Source organism: Trichechus manatus, unplaced genomic scaffold (genome assembly GCF_000243295.1).
Source record: "Trichechus manatus latirostris isolate Lorelei unplaced genomic scaffold, TriManLat1.0 scaffold00044, whole genome shotgun sequence".
Classification (NCBI taxonomy): Eukaryota; Metazoa; Chordata; class Mammalia; order Sirenia; family Trichechidae; genus Trichechus; species Trichechus manatus.
In genome coordinates this window covers 13710203-13734462 of record NW_004443980.1, presented here as the reverse complement: position 1 = coordinate 13734462, position 24260 = coordinate 13710203, and the positions used below count along the sequence as shown (strand labels likewise).

General features: G+C 38.0%; 1 protein-coding gene across 1 annotated transcript in view; it reads left to right on the top strand.

The window, feature by feature from the left end:
- Positions 1–24260, top strand: part of DGKH (diacylglycerol kinase eta) — a 253952-nt gene that overhangs the window by 177575 nt on the left and 52117 nt on the right. The window contains exons 11-17 of the mRNA XM_004376610.3: positions 5724–5832; positions 5961–6100; positions 10044–10128; positions 15838–15923; positions 20549–20648; positions 22519–22786; positions 23600–23722. Coding sequence (XP_004376667.1) covers positions 5724–5832; positions 5961–6100; positions 10044–10128; positions 15838–15923; positions 20549–20648; positions 22519–22786; positions 23600–23722 — 911 coding nt within the window. The remainder of the gene's footprint in view (positions 1–5723; positions 5833–5960; positions 6101–10043; positions 10129–15837; positions 15924–20548; positions 20649–22518; positions 22787–23599; positions 23723–24260) is intronic.

Below are 24260 nucleotides of genomic sequence, written 5' to 3'. Positions count from 1 at the left end.
AGTTTCTTTGTTCCACTTAATTTTCTGTGCTGAGTCGTTTTTCTTTATGTATTTTCTTTTCGTCTTTTTCATTGTTGTTGATTTTGTGTTTCCTGAGTCTTTATATTTTTCTAGTTTTTTATTTTAACTTGTAGGATTGTTACTTTCCTTTGTGATTGCCTTAATATTTATCCTATTTTTCTAAGTTTATACCAGTCTTTTATTTCTTTATATTGCCTTGACCTCCTTGCCACATGAAAAATCTATGTCTTCATTTTTTAAGTCTTTCTTTTTTGTTTTAATGTTGTCATCTTTTACATATTGACATCTGTTTCCCTGTTGTCAGTGTTTTAGCTTTGATTTACTTTTGTGACTTCCTTATCTGGGTTGATACCTGGTTGGTCTGTCCTGTGTTCTAGTCTTGGATTGTTACCTGATGTTACTGATTTTCTAACTGGAGGACTCCCTTTAGCATTTCTTGTAATTTTGGTTTGGTTTTTGCAAATTCCCTAAACTTCTGTTTATCTGGAAATGCCCAAATTTTGCCATCATATTTGAGACACAGTTTTGCTGGATATATAATTCTTGGCTGGCAGTTTTTTTTTTCCTTCAAGGTTCTATATATGTCATCCCATTGCCTTCTTGCCTGCATGGTTTCTGCTGAGTATTCCAAGCTTATTCTTACTGACTCTCCTTTGCAGATGACTTTTTGTTTATTCCTAGCTGCTCTTAAAATTCTCTATCTTTGGTTTTGACAAGTGTGATTATAATATGTCTTGGTTACTTTCTTTTGAGATCTACCTTATGTGGGGCTTGATGAGCATCTTGGATAGATTATCTTGTTATCTTTCATGGTATCAGGAAAGTTTTCTGTCAACAAATCTGCAACAATTCTCTCTGTATTTTCTGTTATACCCCCCATTCTGGTTCTCCAGTCACCCGTAGGTTATTTCTGTTGATAGAGTCCCACATAATTCTTAGGGTTTCTTCATTTTTTTTTTATCATTTTACCTGATTTTTCATCAAATAAGTTGGTGTCAAGTGCTTTATCCTCACTCTCGCTAGTTCTGACTTCCATTGCCTCAGTTCTGCTCCTATGGCTTTCTACCAAGTTGTCTAATTCTGAAATTTTATTGTTAATCTTCTGGATTTCTGATGCTGTCTCTCTATGGATTCTTGCAGCCTGTTAAATTTGTCATTATGCTCTTCTCTAATCTTTTAATTTCCTCTATTGTGTGTTCTATGTTTTGCTTAATTTCCTTGCTAATTTCTTGAAGAGTTCTGTATATTAATCTTTTGTATTCTTCCTCCAGTAATTCCAAGAAATTTTCCTCCTCTGGAAAATTTCTAGATTCTTTATTTTGGGAGCTTGCAGAAGCCATCATGGATTGCCTCTTTATGTGATTTTGTATTGACTGTTGTCTCTGAGCCATCACTAAGTTATTATATTTATTTATTTCATGTTTGCTCACTGTGTGCTAACTTCTTGTTTTGTTTTGATATGCCCAAATAGGCTGTTCGTATGCGCTGGTTTGATTATTGGTACCTTTGAAGCTCTAATGCCCTGTCACCAGGTGGTTAGATCTGTTACTAGGTATGTGAGCTCAGGAGTCCACCCACTCCTCCGGTATGGATTCAGCTCAGGTGCCCAAGTAGGTAGCCACCAAGTGTGTGGTGTAGGTTCTCACTGACAGTCCTAGACAGGCATGGGTGATTGGTGTAAGCACAGCCATCTGGCTGCAGCGGGGGACACACTCTGAGCAAGGCAGGAGGCTGACGGTCACCCCCCGAGTGTCCAGGAGGAAGGTGTGTCACTATTCCCTAGAGCACGTAGGTGGGTGGGTTTTGCAGCCTGACTGTGAGCAACTAATGTTATTGGCTGTAAGTACTGGGGGGCACCTCTTATTCATGGGCCCCTCTCGCAGGTGGCTAGGTGGCGTGGGTGGAGCCACCAGTCCTCTGCCCCTGATGTGGGTTGGTAAAGACCCTGCTTAACGGGCAGAGCAGTGTCAGATGTCAAGAACCTGCTACTTCACAGCTGAAACAGTTGAAGTTAGAGTTCCGGTATATACCCTGTTGTACTGCAGTAATGAGGACTTAACACTGTTGAGATGGCCCCACACAAGTCTATGCAGGGGGAAAGGCACTCAAAGTCTGTGGATCCCTTATGCCTGTGCATCCCATATGCCTGTGCCTAGGCAAAGGAGCTGTGCCTACCCTGGGTTTCTGGCTTAGGGGAGCTGGCAGTTTATTTTTTCCCTTGATTGTTAATTTGTTCATTCTCCGAGGTAGGGAGAATGTCTCCGGGCATGTCATAGATCCTACTTCTGGCCCAGGGGACTCGACAGTGCTGAAGCCGGTTGTGGATGCAGTGAAGAGCAAAGAGAGGGGAGGGAAGCGGGAGAGAGGTTTTTCCCTAAGGGGGATGTTTTCGATCTGTGCGGTAAGCTGTATGCAAGTGCTTATCTTTCACTGATCAGAGGTGCTTCTCACTGGTTCTGGGTGGCCACGTAGACTCTCTGGCACTGGGTCTCTCCCAGTGCAGAAAACGCGCCTCCCAAGCACTGCCGCTTGCCTGTCTCACCACTCACCCCCAAGCTGATCAGTCCTGAAGGGCTGAGGCTCTCACTGGGTCAGGTCTGGCAACTCCTCGCAGCTTCCAAACCATCTCTCCCTCCCCCTGCCACTCAGTCCGGTTTGTCAACTCTGCGTTTGATGTTCAGGGTTCCCAGATTGCCATATAGAATTGAGTCACTTGTTTTTTTGGGTCTTTGTTGTAAGAGGGTCCACTGGAAGCGTCTGACTACTCCACCATCTTGGTCCCGCATCTGAGCCAATCTTTTATTTGGCTGAAAGGTAACCTCCAGGAGTGGCTTGAGTTCCAAGGTCAAAGGGTATGTTAGGGCAGTAGTCTCCAGTTTCTGTCAGTCAAGTAGGTCTGGGCTTTTTTAGGAATTTGAATTTTCTTCTGCATTTTTCTCCCATTCTATCCAGGACCTTCTATTGTGTCTGTGGTCAGAACTAGTTTCTTCTTTGAATCTTTGGTTTCCTTCATTCTTTTTTGCATTAGATGAGTAGAAGCCAATAGTTGTATCTTAGATGGCCGCTCGCAAGCTTTTAAGAGCCCAGATACTACTCACCAAACTAGGGTGTACAACATTATCTTTATGAACTATGTTATGCCAATTGACTAAGTTGTTCCACAAGACTATGGTCCTAAGCCTTTTAACCCAGTAAACCAATCCCGCGAGTTGTTTGGATGTGTCTAGGTATTCTCTGTAACTGTGCTCCTTAATGTGCTTTATTATATACAGATAGATATATATGCAGCACACACGAACATGTGTACTCACATATGCCATCCTATATACATATATGCATACATATCTACCTACGTAACCACACATAGTTTTTCGGTTGTTATTACTGTTGCTGCAAAATTGTGTATATTTTAACTTTTACCGAAATTGTCCTTTTTTGTGTGTAATTCTTAGTGTCTTCATTTACCTTGGTCCCGTTGTGCAGACTTCACCCATATTTGGTATTGCCTTTCTTATCACCAAAAATAATAAGTGTCTACTATCTACAAAGTGATTCCTCTTCTTGTCCCCTCCCATCCCTGGTAACCATCGAAGAACTTGCTTTCTGCGTGTGTATCTATTCTTGACTTTTTATAAGAGTGGGGCCATACATATTTGTCCTTTTGTGATTGACTTATTTCATTCAGCATAATGGCCTCCAGATTCATCCATGTTATAAGATGTTTTGTGGATTCCTCATTATTCTTTAGAGTTGCATAGTATTCCATTGTGTGTATGTACCACAGTTTGTGTATTCATTCATTCATTGATGGGTACTTAGGTTGTTACCATCTTTTTGCTGTTGTGAGTAATGCTGTAGTGAGCATAGGTGTGCATATGTCTATTCGTATCACTGCTCTTATATCTCTTGGGTACATCACCTAGGAATGGAATTGCTGGATCATAAGGTATTTCTCTGTCTAGCTAGGGAAAATGCCATACCGTTTTCCATAGGGGTTGCACCATCTTATAGTCCCACTAGCAATGTATAAGAGTTCTGATCTCCCCACAACCTCGCGAGCATTTGTTGTTTTCTGTTTTTTTGATCATTACTATTTTTGTAGGGGTGCGTTTTGTGTTTTATAATTTGACACTTCCTCTCTCTTCTCAGTTTCTCTCCTTCAGTTTCTCCTTGTACCTCCATCCCTTTTGTTCCTTCAGGGTCTTCCTTTCTGTTTTCATTACCTTTTGTTGCTTAAGTCTCAGGCCCTTCTGGTCATGTGGGCCAACTTCTTTATGCCGAAATTTGTCTTATCTACTTGCGTGTCCCTTCCTTTCCTCTACCTGGTTCCTAGCATTTCCTCATCCAGCCTTTCTTCTCACATTCATTGTCTCTTCCAATCCTAGATAGCTTTCACTCCCTTTCTATCTAGCACATCATTTTATAATCCTTCAGGCTTCCATTGTTATACATTCTTGATATTTATGTTCCACATTCATCCTCTGAGATTCCAAGGACCTCCTTTTGTAAAACTTTGTGAGTTTGTCCCTGTAATTTTTTTTTTTTAGATTTTTCCACAGTACGTTAGGTGTACAAAGGTACGTTCAGGCGGTGAGATGTGTCACAAATTGAGATGAGAGAAGATACAAGTAAAAGGATTGGCCTTAAAGAATAGGAAAAGAGGAGACAGAAACAGCAAGTTGGGAGGACTGAAATCAGCACATTGGCCAGGCTTGGCAGGTCTTTAGGAACAGCCTCCAGTGCCACTCAGTAACATCAGTGCCCTAGGCCACCAACCCCTGGCTTATAATGTGCTATTCTTCAGGAAATAACATATCTTTGTAAGAGAAAGAGACAAGTTACTACTTTTCATTTTCTTTCCTAGTTTCTGATGGTTGTTTTGTTTTCTCATTTTTCACTCTCCTTTTCCTTCTGATTTTATCTCCATTTCTACTTACAATTCCTTTGTCTTCTTTATCATTAAGTAGTGTGCTTGAGTTAAAAACTGCCCTTGAGAGCAAGGAGAATGAAGAAAACCAAAGACACAAGGGAAAGATTAGTCCAAAGGACTAATGGACCACAGCTACCACAGCCTCCACCAGCCTGAGTCCAGTATAACTAGACGGTGCCCGGGTACCACCACTGACTGCTCTGACAGGGATCACCAACAGAGGGTCCTGGACAGAGCTGGAGAAAAATGTAGAACAAAATTCTAATGCACAATAAAAGACCAGACTTACTAGACTGACAGAGACTGAAGAAACCCTAAGAGTATCGCCCCCTGACACCTTTTAGCTTGGCACTGGAGTCACTCCTGAGGATTATTCTTCAGCCAAAGATTAGACAGGCCCATAAAACAAAACAAGACTAAAGGGCACACCAGCCCAGGGACAAGGACTAGAAGGCAGGACGGGACAGGAAAGCTGGTAATAGGGAACCCAAGGTCAAGAAGGGAGAATGTTGACATGTTGTGGGGTTGGTAACCAATGTCACAAAACAATATGTGTACTAATTGTTTAATGAGAAGCTAGTCCTATAAACCTTCATCTAAAGTACAATAATAATAAGCTGCCTTTGAGTTAATTTTTATAGTATAACTAATATATAAGTAGGAGTTCTTATATTTAATAGGAATATAAATACCAATAAGTAAAACAAAGAACTGGTGAAAAGTGTTTGATTTTTATTTATTTATACTAAAATGAAATATGTTTTACTTTCAGTTTAAGATTATTTCAGAAGTTTGACAATTTCCGGATTCTTGTTTGTGGAGGAGATGGAAGTGTAGGTTGGGTTTTGTCAGAAATTGATAAGCTCAACTTGATCAAACAGGCAAGTGCTAGTTCTTTTTATTGCTAGTAACATGAACGCATACTAACGTAATTCCTTACCAAGAGGAGCAGAAATGCAATAGGCCTCTCTCTCTACTTGTCTGAAGTCTCCTTTGTGCTCTCTTTCAGTGTAAGGTAGGAGTATTGCCTTTGGGTACAGGAAATGATCTCGCTCGGGTCCTTGGCTGGGGAGGTTCCTGTGATGACGACACCCAACTTCCTCAGATCCTGGAGAAGCTGGAACGAGCCAGTACCAAAATGTTGGACAGGTAAGAGCGAGCGAACCGTTTTCTAAAACTGGGTTGAAAGTGGCACACTGAAAACATTTTTTTAGTTCATTTTGTTTTATACTATCTTACAAGTAAGATTATTTCTACTTCAGGTCTTAGCATGAATTATTGATGAAGAGAATGTGCTGTAAACCAGTTGATTTTTTAATATATTTTTTATTGTAAATATATATGCAACAAAACATTTGCCATTCACATGTACAGTTTAGTGACATTGTGTTCATCATGTTGTGCAGCCGTTACCCTTATCCATTTCCAGAATTTTCCATCACTCTTAACAGAAGCTCAGTGTCCCTTAAGCAATGAATCTCCCTTCTCTCCTAAATTTTACTGACTGTAAGCCCCATGAAGGCAAAGACTTCCTGGTCTTGTCTGTTGCATCCCTGGGGCCTAGGACACAGTAGACACTCAGTAAGTATTGTTTTAGAGTGAATGAATGAATTGGAACAAAAACTGAGACAACTAACCTGATGAACCCATTATTTTAAAGGTAGAAGGCTATGTTGGTACTAAATACTCTTAATTCCTCTTCAGGTCAGAAAGCTAAAATAGTTAATTTGGGGAGGAGTGGTTTCTGACAAGTGTAATAAGTATAGCACCATCATCTTTTGATTTCAGAAAAGCTATAAAGACATATAAATTTTAGAATTGTTAGAATATCTCTTCTTAATTGTACCTATTAAGAATGAATTGACCCAGAAGTATTGGGAAGACAACCTCATATGAAGGAACTACCGCTGAGTTTCTGCTCTCCTTGATCTAATGTCTGAACTGCTTTCTCTCTGAATCCCCGGTGCATAAAAAAGAAATGAGAATGTGTATCCCACGAGTATTACGGAGGATGTATTTAGAATTTGGGTAAAGGGAACAACAGGACTTAGTAAACAGTGACTACACCACCTCTCCCCCATAAGTAAGAAGACAAATGTCAGAAAATATTGTAAATTTGAGCTAGCATAAATCAGCCCAACTTGGATAGGATTAGCCATCTTTGGAACTGTCCCCAGAATAAATAACCAAAATCTCATCAGGGAGCCAACAATCTAAAATGTAAGGATTCAAAGATGAGCTGTAATCTAATTAATTGTAACCTGGCCTGACAGGAAGTAATGTTGTAATGGTTGATTATTCTCCTGACGGGACATGACTGCTTAAAAAGAGAGCTGGGCAGTAGAGAATTTGTCTATGTGTATTCATAACTGCGTGACAGCGATACCCCGGTAGTTTGGCGTATGCTCCAGTGGGAAGCTGGATTCAGTCTCCCATATTTAGAAGAGCCCGCATATGATTTCCTGGAAAGCCATTCAATTCTGTGCTTACCAGACAGCATGGAGTATTTTAAATGGTTTCTTTGCTGCAAATCTGAATTCCATTCCCAGTACATCTTAGGAAGTGCTTCCAGGCTTTCTCCTCTCCTCTACCCTGCATGCGTGCTTCTCCCGTGGGTGTTAGAAAAATTTCCTTCTCTAGGATGGTTAACACCCCATGGTGAAATTCAATGATGTGGACTTGCAGGAAAACACACACACACACACAATAAAACCAAAGGGGATTTATTATTAGATGATAATGATTCACTATTAGAAACATAGCATATTTTGTTTCCCTGTGTTTTAGTTACTAATTCAGAAATATTATTTGTAAAGAGGAGTCCATGTGTGGTGCAAAGAGTTAACGTGCTCAGCTGCACCTCAAATTGGTTGGTGATTTGAGTCCACCTAGCGGCTCCTCAGAAGACAGGCTTGGCAGTCTACTTCCAAAAAATCAGCCGTTGAAAACACTGAAGCACAGTTGTACTCTGACACACGTGGGGTAGCCATGAGTTAGAGCTGACTCGACAGCAGCTTGTTTTTTACTGGTTTTATTTGTGAAGAACAGGTGGGAAAAAAAATCTTTAAAAATATTCCAAATTATATAAGCTTTTTAAATATGTATTAATTTACTTGGTCTTCAGAGTGACCCTGTGGGGTGACTAAGAAAAGCGTTATGACTATTTTAAAAAGATGAACATTGAGGCCTGCAGAAACAATGGGAGTAAGAATGACTAACATTTTTTGTCTGCTTGGCACTTCGGGTTGCTTTACTCTGTACAGCATCTCATCTATTCATCAGTACACTCCTAGAGTTACCTTATATTATCATTTCTCTTTTACAGATAAAAAGGCTCAGGAGGGTTTTACATTGTCAAAGTCACATAGCTAAAACGTGGTCGAACTGGCACTCTGAACCAGACCCCAGACCCCAGTTCCAGGTTTTCCCCTTTAACGTACATACTTAGCAGATGGGGCCCTTACCTTCCAGCGTCTAACTGTGCTTAGCTGGTACCAACACGCCTCTTTTCCTCCCTCAAGCTGCAGTTTTCTCCTGTTTCGTCCGCTCAGCCACTTCCTGTCCGGGGGTAGGTTCAGCACGGAAGGTTCAAGGAGCTGGCGTGGATTTCTTTCCTGTCTTTGACTATCCTTTGACCAGAGAAGTGTTTCCAGTTAGAAGGCCCTTGATGTTTATGTTTCCAATTGTAGTTTTCCCTATTTGGATATTTAACAAAGGTTTATTATCCTGTTTGCTTGCTTGTGCTCTTATATCTGTTTCCTTCACTAGAATATAAGCTTTGTGAGGGGAGCCTTCTTCCCACTGTATCTACAGGCCCTGGAGTAGTGTTTATCACTTAGAAGCATTAAATAAATAGTCGCATGGATGAATGAATGAATAGCTTGTTGTTCTCAAATCTACATTTCAGTAGTTGATTAGTAGTTGCAAGTAACTATTCAGTTTACATATTTTAACATATAATCTATGTTTTTGGGGGATTTTCTAGGAATTGGGGTTTTATATGTAAAGACTTATTCCAATTAGTCTGAATTATAGACTAGACTCTGTTTAAATATTGATGCCAATCTTGAGCTTTTCCTGTAGGTTCTGTCACAGGCTTCAGCTGTGATGTGCTGTTCTCAGAATGCCTGTGTTGTGGGGCTGCGTTTATTATATTATGCTTTGGGTCTTTGTAAAATTTTTATTCACATCCTGTTACTCTATAATAATGACATAGTTGTTCCTCCCAATTTTGAAATGATTATTTTGGGTAGAAGACGTGACTTATCCTAAATTGATTGCTTTTCTCTTAACACCAAATGATTCATGTGTTTGATTTGAAATTAGTATTTACAGCTAACTGAAATAAGTGTGCATCAATTAAGTATTCATATTACTTCTGTTGATATTTTCTGCTTAATCCCATGCTTACTTTCTTTCTTAATTTAAGAAGGTGTATTTAGCTAATTTTCATTTCATGTTTATGTTAGCTGGTTTGGTAAGGGTGGTTGTTACATGGAGGGTGATTTGTTTTTTATAGACAGTAGGCGTTCAATCTAAAACAATTGTTTTAGAAACTTTGGGTTCTGACCCATTAATAACTTGTGTAATTTAGTTAGTAAATTACAAGGAGCATTATTTAAGAAGTGAAATAGAAAAGCCAGAATGTGCTGCCTCTGCGGAGGAAAGGAAGATTTCTTATGTGCATTTCTTGCTGTGGGCCATGGTCTTAACGAACTTGGAAGCCATCAATCAGAGATATGGTAAGATGTGGAAATCATAAATTAAGTATTTTATGAGATTCCCAAAATTTCATCGCTCCTATTATTTTTGGTGGTTTTAAGCTACAATTAAATCATAGTTGATGAATACATACATATAAATATATATGTTTATATTGGGGCCCTGGTGGTGCAGTGATTAAGAGCTCAGCTGCTAACCAAAAGGTCAGCAGTTCGAATCCACCAGCCACTCCTTGGAAACCTTATGGGACGGTTCTACTCTGTCCTGTAGGGTCACTGTGAGTATATATGTATAATATAGAAGGAGAACTAAGTCAGTTGATTAAATTTTAAAGGGATTTTTTTAGACCAAATAATTTCTTCCCCTTCAGGTGGAGTATAATGACATATGAACTCAAATTGCCACCAAAAGCTCCTCTACTTCCAGGACCTCCAGGACAATCTGCAGGATTTTATGTAAGAACCTTTTACCTATTAATCATGTGAAATGAGGGTAAATATACTGAAAAATAAGAAAACCTACTGATAAAATACAGTCGCCCGTCTGGCTAATTTTATTTATATTATTGGGTATGACTGACTACTTCTAGTCCTCTGCCCAAAGAAAAGAATCCTCCAGATCTAGCTTAGAGTCTTCCCTTGACTACTCACACTGGGAGTGTGAATTTAGGCAAGTCCCTCACCTTCATGTGCCTTGGTTACTTCATCTGTAAAGGGAGGCTACAATGTTGTAAGGATTAAATGAGGTGAGGAACGTGTGTAAAGCACCAGGCATGCGAATTCCCCTTCTCCTGTGCTTGATGTTGTTGTTAGTTGCTGTCGAATCAGCTGTGACCAGGGTGACCTTCTGTACAGCAGAAGGAAACATTGTTGGTCCTGAGCTATCTTCACCATCATTGGTGTGCTCAAGTCCATTGTTAAGGCCACTGTGTATTTTGAATGTCTTCCAACCTAGGGGGCTCATCTTCCAGCACTAGATTGGACAATATATATGGGGTTGTCATCCATAGGGTTTTCATTGGTTGATTTTCAGAAGTACATCGCCAGACCTTTCTTCCTAGTCTGTCTTAGTCTGGAAGCTCCACTGACACCTCTCCACCATGGGTGATGCTGCTGGTATTTGAAATACTGGTGGTATAGCTTCTAGCATCATAGCAACACGCACGCCACCACAGTACCACAAACTGACAGACAGGTGGCCTGTCCTTGATGGTTCTCCTTGAATATTCTACCTGCCTGCTTCCTCTTTACCAACAAGGCTCCAAAGAAGGCCACCTGTCACAGAACCGACTGATGACAGTTTCTTGTTGGCCTTTGCTCATCTTCTGCTTTGACTAAGAGCACTGATTCGATTATTAGGTGCAGCCAGCTCCTTTACACAGTCTCCAAGCACGCCAGTACTGTGGCCAGAATATTCTGTGATTTCTCTCTTAACAGTCTGCCTGCTCTTCGAGAGTGCATCAGGACAGGTCTCTAGGTGCAGACTGTTGATCAAGGAAGAAAGAGAGCTCACTTCATTCCATGCCTGCTACCAACCATAAATGACTCAAGTTTTTTAAACCTTTTAAAAGATTCAGCATTCTGATTAAACCTCAAAGCCTTTAGAAATTTAAAACAGAACCTGATTTTCAAAGGATTATTCTCTGAGTCATTAAGACCATTTGATCTATAATAGCTTTTTCTTCCCTCTCGGGAAAATCATCTGTTTATTTTACAATTGAAATCTTTGTGTTGTCATTAAGAAAATTATGATCTTGTCAAGGCTAAGGAAAAGAATGATAACTAGAAACATGAGACTATTCCTTAAAGATGCTAATTGTATTGTTTTCTGATATCAAAGTGGAAAAACCTGCTTCTAAAAAATTTGGAAAATACAAAATTACATGAAAAAGAAAATGAAAATCACTTATAGTTCAATCACTCAGAGATCATCAGTATTTAAAAACATGTATTTCCTACAGCATTTTTATTTCTACTACTTTATCTGACTTGAAACATAACGCATTTTTGTAGAAAACCAGTCTTTTTGTTTAATAGTATTTTTATGTTACTGATTTCCTCTTCAGAAAGACAAGGGGGAGAATTCTTTCGTTCTACCTATTTCAGAGATGCCTGTTTCCTAGTATATAAGATAATGGTAGATACTTTGCTTTTATCATTTATATATAATCACTAAATATGAGGTACAATTGTAACTACATGAAGGAAACCTCTTTTTGTTTAGTGCAAAAGAATTTTGACTGAAACTGCTTATTTTGGCTTCTTATTAAAACTTACCTTCACAGCAAAGGAATAGCATACCATAAGACTGCAGGTTAAATGAGCGTTCAGCAGCACCCTGATCAAGGCCTGGGCACTCCCTCTGTCTGACACCAGAAATGCACTTTACCATGTGTGACCTTTTGGTCTTGAAAACCCCTCCATTCTTTTTTCTAGCTGCTTAGTAATACCATAAGGAGCCCTGGTGCCACAAGGATTAAGTGCTCAGCTGCTAACTGAGAGGTTGGCAGTTTGAACCCACCCAGTGGCTCTATGGGAAAAAGACCATAAAGATTATAGCTTAGGAAACCCTATGGGGCAGTTCTGCTCTGTCACATAGGGTCACTGAGTCCAAATTGACTCAACAGCACCCAATAGCAGCAACAGCAGGTAATACCATGCTATCAAGTAAGCTAAATACAAGTAAGCTCAACCTTCCTTCTTGGGCTCATTGTAACTTTCTAGCTTATTTATGTTTTTAAATGAAGTATTCAGTTTGGATTCCTCTATATGTGATTGTGAAATTACTGCTTTTTCAGTTTTCCTTGAAATGACACAAAATGTGGTCGCTTGCCCTAATTATCTTATTTACTGTTAGCATTCAGTTGATGTCATAGAATCATAGAGCTTAAGGCATCATGACAATTCTATTAATTCCCTACGGCCATAATTAAGCCGTTTTGTTTGCTGTTGTACTTCTTAGACATTATGATTCTGTGATTTCTTTCAGTAACAATGATTCCATTGTCTAACAATACTCAATATTATAAAATGTGTTATTTACATTTAAATGTAGAATCCCTACGCCATTACGTTCTCTCTCTCTTCTAACCCTTTGGGATAAGTACTGTACCCCTCCACTGGCATCACGCTTGTTAGCTCACTCTTGTTCCCCCCCAGGTTTCAGCGTAGGTATCGCTTTCACCAGGTACCTTTCTTCATCTCCCAAGTCCTAGTCCTCTGCCCTTCCTGATTACTGCCATAGCCCGCTTCAACTTCCGTTATCTTGGTACTGTCATGCCTTAAAGGTCAGGCCCTGTGTATTACTCATTCACCATTGTGTTGCCGTCTGGCAGAGTGCCTGGCACAAAGTCAACAGTTAATAAAAAATTCTGGTTGTTAATTTTTAATCTGAATACCAACCCCTGTTGGAAGAATGAGCATTTTAGTATCAAAGCCCTCTGGCCTTGTTTATTTCTTAAAAGCCAGGTTCCTATTGCTTTCCAATTACATTATAAGCTTTTCCCAAGCCATCCATGTATATATCTCAATCCGTAGTCACACAAGTCTAGTAAGTCAGCTGATGTTTGTTTATTAGCTTGTTTGTTAAGCTAGTGCTTGTTTATTAACCCAGGGACCCTTGGCTGTAAAGCAGGGGAATTAGTGGAGTAAATATACACATAGTGCTGTCCCAGTGTTCAGTACACTATAAGTCCATGGGTAGTGCAAACAGTTAATTCACTCTACTGTTAACTGATTGGAGTCCACCTAGAGGCACGTTGGAAGAAAGACCTGGCAATCTACTTCCCAAATGTCAGCTGTTGCAAACGCTATGGAGCACAATTCTACCCTGACACAGTGGGGTCGCCATGAGTTGGAACTGGCTTGACAGCAGCTAGTACGGGTGGAACACGATAAAAATGTCAACTGTTATTATTACCTATCTTCCTGACCCTGCTAAGTGACTATAAAACCGAAAAAAAAAACCAAACCCCTTGCCATCAAGGTGATTGCAACTCACAGCGACCCTATAGGACAAGTAGAACTGCCCCATAGGGTTTCCAAGGAGCAGCTGGTAGATTCGAACTGCCAACCTTTTGGTTAGCAGCCAAGCTCTTACCCACTGCACCACCAGGGCTCCATAAGTGACTATACAATAAATTAATAAGTGACATGTGTAATTGTATTCTGGGGCATAGACGTTATTTTATTTTCTTTTGAGGAAAGGGGTTGCCTTATTTATCATGGAATATTTTTAACGAACAGAAGCTTGCATATTTAAATATAAATTCCAGTGGCACTAATTACAGTTTAAAACATTTTCCCCCACCTTCTTAGGCTTTATGGCAGTCCACCTTGTAGGGAAGAGAAACAAAACTCGTCCTTCTCCAGAGTGTTTCCTTCCTTTGCTTTTTTAGGAGATGTATTTTTATTTTTCTGAATTTAACTGTAAATGTAAGTGTGCAGCTTTTAGTGTATAGACCAGAAGATCAATGAAGTGGATTTGTGGTCAGTATATACTGTTGTATGTAACTTTGGGGTTCCTAGCTTCCCCTTCTATTTTTATGTAAAATTCCTTTTCCATATGTGGTCTGCCTCTGAAGGAAATAAATTAGAAATTTAAAAGAGTAACATTCTGACTAGTGACTGATAGACTTGAATGTAGATTAGGAATGAGATTCCTTTGGAAAGAAGCCAGTCAGGAAAGGGAGCTAACTGAATCTTCAATAAAGTCTGAATAAACTGACTCCAGTTGGTGAAAAGCAGTGAAAGGGTATTTGAGTAATGCAGAAGAGCATCGGCCAGATTGAACAGAGCAAGCAGGTGGTTTATATTGGAAATTTTTGAGCTGTGCGGCATGGAATACGTTTGAGGCAAACATTCAGAGAAGACTCTGAATATGAGGCAGTTTATATATTGCACCCATTTTTACACATTAGGAAGATGTGTTCTTTCAACAGGATGCTAATGTTTGAGTCAAACAGAAGGAAGATATAGGACTGTTGGCACTTCGATTATTTCATTATTTGAGAGAAATGTTTGTTTACATGGTTGTCTGATACTACATTCAGCATTTTTTAACTTTTTATTGACTGTGGTATAACACATGCAGAAAAGTGCACATTTCATAAACGGAGCTTAGAGTTTTCACAAACTAAACAAAGTCATGCAGTCAGCACCCAGATTGTAAGACAGCATTACCAGCCTTCACAAGGCCTGATGTGCCCCTTTTCAGCTACTGTCCTCTACCCCCATAACTACTGTCCTGACCTCTAACAGTATAGATTCATTTTGCCTATTTTTGTACTTTATAAAATGGAATCATTCTGCTGCACTCTCTTGTTTCTAGATTCTTTCACTCAACATTGTGTGTGATTCATCTATATGGTGGCATAGTTGTCAATCAGTTATTCTCATTGCCTAGGATTTCTGTCTTGCACCAGTATACTGAAATTTGTTATCCATTCTCCTATTGAGTAAATTCTGCTGTGAACATTCTAGTACGTGTCTTTTGGTGAACCCACGTCTGCATTTCTTGTGGGTATATATGTAGCAGTTGAATTGCTGAGTCCTACAGTATGTATGGAGTCCCCGGGTGGTATTGAGTCCACCCAGAGATGCCTCAGTAGAAAGGCCTGGTGATCTACTTCTGAAAAGTCAGTCATTGAAAATCTTATATAGTTCTACTTTGACACACCCACGGTTGCCATGAGTCAGAGTCAACTAGACAGTGACTGGTTGGTTTACAGTATGTATGCATATGTTCAGCTTTAATAGATAGTACCAACAGTTTTCTAAAGTGTTTGCATCAGTTTGTACTCTTACCCAGCAGTGTATGAGTTCTTTTTTTTTTTTTTTTCTTATTTTTAAATTAGGTTGTCTGACTTCTTTGTACTGATTGGTGGGAATTCTTTATACATTTAGCTACTTAACATTTTTAAAATTTAAAAAAGGTTTTTTTCCATCGATTTTTCTAAGAATACAAACTAAAGAATTCCAGAAACTGAGACTCTTTCACAGGAAGGAAATATTTATCTGTTTTGTGTAACACCTCTTTTTATATATTTTTATAGCCATTGCCCTGACTCATGTGAAATTGTTCCATTTTTGAAGCAGTAATAACTAAGTTGTATAAATGCCAGAAATGATAATACGGCATGGTTTGTTGTTTTTTTCTTTTTTCAGATGACAATTTATGAAGACTCGGTTGCAACTCATCTAAAAACAATCCTCGATACTGATGAGCAAGCAGTGGTCGTATCAGCTGCAAAGTGAGTGCAGAGTTTGTCGTGAAGTACGGTATAAATGAAAGGAAAGGGGGTTTCTACCATTGCTCTCATTCCTTGGCATTTTTCTTTTCCAAAAAAAAATCTGTGAAGTAACCTGTAGAATTAGATATACTAGATATGAGTTGATTTTTCAAAACCACTTTTAGCATCTTATTTTGCAGTGGAGTACATTTAGAAAGTATATTTTTTGATGCTTAATTTGAACCTTTTTTGTCAAAAAGATGCAATAAGGGTTGAGAGTTTAGTTAATCTAAGTTTATATTTAAAGGCATATTTATGATTAATTGTAATATGGAAAATATTTTCATTATAATTTGTTATTTCCATAAACACTACTGTTTACTGTTTGTATCGGTAAAGGGAAAAAAACATGATGAGATTTTTCAAAATGACATTTCTCAGTTCTCAGCATGTTTAAATGGAAGAATTATATTTTAATTCAAAGTTATCAGATTTTAGTTAAGTTGATTTAGTACATGGAGCCAAAGCTGCTTGATTTTATTATCCAAACTGTTGTCTGGCTGGAAGTTAGAATTTAGTTTAAAGCATCCTATACCGATGGTATGAGAACTGTCGAGAAGAGTCACTTTTCGACTGACAAGCAAGTCTTTAGGATTCTGGCTGAGAAGCAAATGGTACTATTTTTGTGAAGAAAGAGAGGGGAAAAACAAGGGGAGATGGGAAATAGTGTAAGGACAAATACTTTTGAGCATATTACATACTTAGTTTACAAAGAAGCCAAGGAAAGACAAGTCATTATACACAAGTTTGCTTGTGACAGAAGTACAGATGTAGTAACAATTGCTTTTGGTAACATAACCCCCAAGTTTAGGCAACAAGATGGAGCCAAAGGTAAAGAGTTGAATGGCTTAATTGCAGGGAAGCATGCTGGTGGGCCAGGCAGAGGTGGGCTGCAGACACTCTGTGTTTGATGGACGCTGTTGCTGTCTTTTTGTCTTTGTTTTTGTTTTGTTTTGCTCTTTTAAAATGAATTGTATTGCCTTTGATTGAAGTGTACAAATCAGTTTGCCCCAGGCCCAACACTCCCTATTTCTTTCTCGTCCTAGGCCCAATTCATACACTGAGGTTACCTGCATAGTCTCTGTAGACATTAGAAAGGGAAACTTCTTTTAAGTATAACAAGTTGTAAAAGAATTATTCTTTGTTTAAGAAAGTTAAGCGAATCTTTTATTTGGTCATTTTTCATAGTTTAGATATTAGCAAAACCTTTATCTTGACCTTCATGTATCTGATGTGCTTCATCACTACCTCCTATACATTTTGTATATTTTTTTTAAATTAAATTGAGTTAATGACATGAAGTGTTGACAGATGTAAACAGGAGCATGATAGTAGCCCCCCTTTGTCTCCCTCTCTTTCTTAATTTCAATACCTGTGTGATGTAACACTTTTAGCAGTGGGAACCATTTTGCAAGTAAAATCTTAAACAGAATCCCAATTTTTAAAAAAAATAAAAATTCTGTTTTATTGGCATTAATAAATTGGATAAGTTTAATTATTAAAATAGCTTATAAGAATAATAAAGCAATAAGGTTATCTATCGATGACAGTCTCAATATTCAATGCAGTTTCAACTATGTCTGTATTTTATTTTGGTCACATGGTTGTAAGGAAATTGTCTTCAATTAAATTAAAATGGCAGATGATGCTTTAGTCCAAGATTTGCACAGAAAGTAGTTTATGCCAAAGTACAAATTAACATATTATTTGTCTCGAATGTCTCTGATGGTCATTTGAGCATTTAAAAAATTATACTCTGTATTTTGATAAGAAATTGAGTCATGCATTTGTGGAGCCCTTCAGGTATCTCTGGAGAACAGTTTTAAAAACACTGGAGTAGACCCCAGTGTTGTACTAAAGAGGAGTAAAGTCTGGGGTCCGACTTGAGACTCAGCCATTTGCTAGCTTCGTGGTCTTTTTCAAGAATGGAAAGAACGCCTATCTTTCCTTCCTCATGAAACTATTGGGAGAATTAGATAATAATAAAATCAGTATCCAAAAACCAAAACACCAAGCCTGTTGCCATCAAGTCAATTCTGACTCATAGTGACCCTACAGGACAAAGTAGAACTGCCCCCATAGAGTTTCCAAGGAGCGCCTGATAGATTCACACTGCCAGCCTTTTGGTTAGCAGTCACGCTCTTAGCCGCTGCGCCACTAGGGCTCCCAAAATAAATATAGAGCTTATAAAACTACAGAGTACTGTATTAAATTGTGGTACCATTACCTCGAGTTTCACCCAAATCCATTTCAAATGTTTTCCCTGGCCTTGGTCTGGCTCCTTGTCTAGGCTCTCCTCTGATCCCTAGTGTTGGGTTTCTGGGAGTTAATAAAATATCAACAAAAGTAGTGATGATAAAGTGATGGCGTGTGTAATTTCACAAATCCAAGAAAAAGTTCTGTCAAGACAGTGTGACAACAATAGCAAGAACAGCCTTCATTTTGGAATTACAGAATGCCAGTGTCTCCTCTGCCTAGAAGTAGGACATCGTAGAGAAATTCTCAGTAAAGCACGTAGAGCAGATTTCTTGATGGCCTGCCTTAGTATTTCAAGGCATTCCATAAGGTATTTTACATGAATAAAGAAGACAACACTTGGTTCGAAGTACATGAAGACAACTCTCATATCTGGTAAATTAGAGTCTCTGTAGAAATCTGCGTTTAAAAAGCTATCAGAAAAGTTAAGCGTCAGGAAATGTTACCTTTTGGCCAAGTGAAGTCTAGAAATGGCTGCCGAAAAAGCAGCAAACAAACATTGCTAGGAGTAATAAATTTATTTCCTAGGTGATAAATATGAAGGTTTGGGGTGTGTGTCATGTGTCTATTGAATGTTTCAATTTCAAATTAAAGTATCTGTAAACTTACCATTATGCCACTCACATGCCAGAGAAAACGGAGTATAATAGAAAAAAATAACTACTGGATCCTGTTTTTTTTTTTCCTCCCAAATTCCTTAACCTATATAAAATGAAAGCGAGATATACAGGTTTCCCCCACTGTATCTGAAAGTTTTCCGAAAGTAGAGTGTTCCTGTGAAACCTTTCCTAAGCTGGAATGGTTTAAAGCGAAGAAGCAATTACCATTAATTTATATGGGAAAAATTTGTGAGCGTTCCCAGACCCCCAAAACAACCTACCAAATCATACCAAATAACACAGAAAACCTAAAATAACACTAACATATAGTAAAATCAGGAATGATATGACAAATACACAGCCTTTATGAAGTAGAAATAATGTATGTACCGTGTAGCTTCACTTATCAGGATCGGGAAGACAGCAAGCACACTGGAAGGCTGAGAGGGGGTGGGGGTAATGATGGTAGCACCGGTAGCCTGGCTGGCATTGGCACACGGGGCTGGGTTGAAGGGCCGGGGTTTGAATCCCCCAGAAGAGTGGAATTTATAGTAACTGTGTGTGCCGGGGGATGAGTCCCATGGTTAGAGAAATGATAAGGGACGGCAAGTCGAGGATGGGATCCCACGATGTATGGTGCGTTTATACCTCACCAGGCATTTGATTGGATATGGTTGGGTCGTTCAGAAAGGGCAGAGGAGTTTAAAAGGAGGAGCTTGGTCATGCCGCTGTGTGAAATGGGCGGTGAATGCGTTGATGTTGACGCTTCACCAAGCATCTCGCTTGAAAACAAGTGTGACTCTCCTACTAAGTGCTGTTTTCGCTTTTCTTCGTAAAAGCAAAAATCCTCTTCAGATTTTTTCGGTTAGCGAAAATGTACTAATGCAGGTCTTTTGTAAAAGTGAAGTGGCGTAAACCGAACTTTCAAAAAGGAGGGAATACCTGTGCGATGATTTAAAAACATACTGATTCATTTTTCAAACATTTACTGTATAGGCCTCCAACTTTTTTTTAGCAAGGGCATATACCATTTTGTTGGCTATTGTTTTTAATCCAACAGCAGCTCCGAGGACATTTGAAAGACAAATATTCTTAGTGTTTCAGATTGTTTTTTTCTTTTAGTTTATTTCTGTGGCAAAGAAATGAAATGTAATTAGAAGAAAAAAACAAACTATATATATTGCTAACAGTAACAAGACATCAATTAGTTTTGCATGTTATTGAAATAGTTATCTTAAGGGAAAAAAATGAATGGATTTTTAGAGAATGTAACTCAAGTGGCTGGTTGGTTCTCAGGAAAACACACAGTCTCTTTTCTCTTGACAATGTATTGCCAAGATACCCATGTAATGAATAGTAGAGCAGCATTGACAACGTGCTTATCCTTGTTTCAACACTGCAGGTTCCTGCTGAAAATATATAAGCTGCAGAAAATAATGCTTTGTTTTTTAATAAGATCTGAAAGTATTCTTCTCAAGAATTTAAGTATTTGAGAAAGTCTTGTTTTATTTAAATTATGTAGAGCAAGTTTTCTTTTTTACCCAAGTTATCATTTAGAATGTCTTGAACTTAATCTAGGACCTGTTACACAGCAAGTAGAAGTATGGATTTATTTATGATCCAGCTAGTTTTGATAGTTTGGCTAATTGTCCTTCTTTTTAAATATGCTTATAAATCCAAGGAAATGAACCTCCTAAGTTTACTGAAGTGTACACTTTCTTTTCCTCCAAGCATACTGTGTGAAACTGTAAAGGACTTCGTTGCCAAAGTAGAGAAGGAATATGGAAAAACGTTGGAAAATTCCGTTGATGCGGATGCCATGGCCAGTAAAGTAAGAGGGACATGTTCAGGGTTTTACTGACAGTGTTAACATTGAACTGTGTTTTAATGCTAAACTGATCTAAGTGGGTTTTCTACCAAACATTTTAAATCAAAAGAAAAATTACTTTCAAATCAGATATAAGATTTTTTTTTTTAATATTCTATTTTATGGTTACCCTTTAATATGTAGGAAAATTGCCTTGTTGAAAACCATTTGACAGGCTGAATTTTGTAGCTTAAATCCCTTCTCCCACTGATTGACCTCTTGAAGTTGAGATGCACAGTAGTCAGGTCACAGGAGGGCAGCCAGGAGAGGAAGGGCTTTGCATTTCTAGGCCAGTTCGGTCAATCCAGCTTCCTCCCAGCATCATTTTTAGAACACCCCAGGTGCTATATAGTCCTCTTCCCGTTCAGGGTTCTGTTTCTTGCCTTGCCTTTTTCCTTACAGATTGTTTTTTGCCCCCTTCATGAGCTTTCTGTGGCTAAAATAAGAACATTTTACTGAACCTCAAAAGCTACTGTTACTGCTTGCATAAGTTCATGACAGAACATTCTTAGGAAGGGCCTGGTTATATTGGGCTTAGAAAGGAATCAGCTTCTCCCCACCCCCGGCCCCATTCACACTATCTGTGGAGTTTTAATTGAGTGGAAGGAAAAGAGAATAGAAATAAACATACTTTTGCAGGTTTCAGCCTCTTTCTCTTATTTTTCTGCTCTGTGGAGAGTTTCAAAAAACAGAAACCCTCTCTAGCCACACTTTTTTCTCTGAACTATTTCTGCTATAACTTTGTCTTGGCATGTCATCAAAGACAAATATAAGAGGAAAGGACTGGAAATTGTGTGGAGATCAAAGGTATATTAAGAGGTAGCATCAGCAGATTCAGTCCTAAATGTTTCTTTACCCCAGTAATTCAAGAAAAGCAAAAATAAAAAAAATAAAAAAAACAAGGACAGAGTGCTTACTTATCTTTCTCCCTTCTTTTCCCTTTTTATCCTTGTGCATTTTCCTTTTTGTTCTTTCTTAGAGCCCATAACCCCTCCAGGGCTGTTCACTCCATAAAGCAAAGCTTATGTTTTTGATGCTCAAAATGGTGCCATAAATTGATTACTTTTTTTTTTAAAAAAAAGAAGTTTGTATAGTTTTTTTGTGTAACATATAGCAAATTTTGTGTAATGTATGATTTTTGTGTAATGTGTCACTTGATAGTAAAATATATGTTACTTTCTTCTAAGGAAAAATAACCTCTGCAAAGATTATAAAAATTTTTACCCATGAAATGGAGTCTGAATGGTTCTGGAAGTATTAATCTATGACATTTACATAAAAATCGTGCTATTTTGTTGTTTTATAAAAATTATAAATTATTTAGCCCATAAACTGTTTAAAGTATGATTATAACAGATAACCCATTAATAGTAAACACCCATATAGGCTTCTTCCCTATAAACGTCTTCTTCCAGTTCATGTCCAGTCAGCTCCAACTCATGGTGACCCCATGTGTGTCTGAGCAGAACTGAGCTCTTTAGGGTTTTCAATGGCTGAATTTTTGAAAGTAGATCACCCGGCCTTTCTCCGAGTCCCTCAGGGTGGACTCAAACTTCTGACTTTTCAGTTAGCAGCCAGTGCGTTAACCATTTGCACCACCCAGGGACACCTTCCCTATAAATTTAAAATACCATTTTTCCCATCTCCCATAAATGCAGATTACGTGCTTCCTGAACGAAAACACCTACAAAATTAAATGTAGTAAACGTGTGAATTTTAGTGTTTCCTCTAGTGATTAAACTTTCAAAACATCTTACTTTACAATTTCTCATATTTTTCCTGCTGATCTTCTTTCCTATTTTCTTCCTCGTTACTGTTATTTTTCTTTCCGTAGTGTTCAGTCCTAAATGAGAAGCTTGAACAACTGCTCCAGGCTTTGCACACGGAGGCCCAGGAGCTTCCATTACCTCCAGGCGTGCGCCCTGTCATTGTGGAAGAAGATCCTGTGGAATCTTCAAGTGAAGAATCCTTGTGTGAGAGCAAGGAACAACTCACAGATGACGTTACATCCTCACAGAAGACCATCAAACCGACGGAAATCGTGTTGCGGGCAAACAGTTTAAAGAAAGCAGTGAGGCAAGTCATTGAACAAGCCAAAAAAGGTACACAATGAACAAAATCAGCTTTTGAATAATTTAGCAGCATTTGGATGGCAAGGATAATATTTTTCACATTGGTCGGACTGGACACACTTAAAGTTTTTGAAGTCAAGATAGAAGATAAAGCCATTAAAATGAAATTTGTACTAGCAATATTTCTTGATTTAGTAGTAAGGATCAGCATATTAATGACGCATAAAATAAAATCTCAGAAATACTTAAAGTGCACTTGAAACATTGGACTAAAATTGAAAATTAGTTTATAATATTTCTGTTATTTAGTATTTTTATTTAATTGGAAACTGTTAAATTCTTTGATTAAAGAAAATCAAACCTGTAAACTACTTTGAAAAATATGGAAACTATTTCCTTAACAACTTATGTTCTAAATACTTAAGTTGCCTTTTTAGGGGCTTATAAAAGCTCTGCCTGTATTTTAATTATTTTTATTAATATAATCTGTTTACTTAGAATTTTAGTAGTAAACTAGAAGTTAATTTTAATATAAATAATTAAAACTCCTTTTCTCGTTGTAGCTTACTGAATCATGGGCCTTGAATTAGACTTGTATTTCATGCTCTAAAATTCTCATAAAATGTCTTTTTAAAATTCTGATAAAAATATCATTTCGACAGCTGTATTTATTTTTATAATGTCTAATGCTTATAGACATCACCCCCAAGTTTATTGCTAAATGGTGTTTGGGAATGTGGAATTTCTTTTGGCGTGTTTCAATTTTCCTTTCCCACGCATATCACAATATTTATGGATTTCACTTTTCCTGTCCAAACATATTTATCTTCTTATGACTTAAAGCTACGGACGAACAGATAGTTCACCCCTGTGAACCCGTTAATCAGTCACCTGAATATAATAGCACCGAAATAGCTGACCCTAAAGAAGAATCTAAAGATGATGATGCAAAAGAGTCATTACCTGGTAAGAAAACAATGATGAAATTATTTTGGAATTCAATATAATGTACTTTTGCTTTTCGTTTTCAAAAGGTTTCACAGTTGGAAATAACTTTTTTTTTCTAGAAATTTCCTTAATATTGCTTTATTGTTCTCATTTGCACGTATAAATTGCGACGTGAAGTACTTAGGAATGTGTTTTTAATTATCAGCTATAGGCTTTTTACCTATGCTTTTATGCTTTTGTTACTGTTGATGATGATTTCTAATTTAATTTCATCACTGTAAAAACCATAGTCTTTAGAATACCATATCTCTGAAAGGTATTGAGATTTCATTTTGGCCTAGTATGTAGTCAGTTTTTATTAAGTTTCCTTGAGAAACCTCAGTAACATTTTTAAAAGAAGTACATAGTCTATTTGTGGAATTTTAGTTTCTATATTTGTATTATGTCGAGTTTGTTTGTTTGGTTTTTTTTTTGGTGTCTACCTGTAATGTCCACATTTTTTTTTCTTTAAAATTTTTTTTTTATTGTACTTTAGATGAAGGTTTCCAGAACAAAT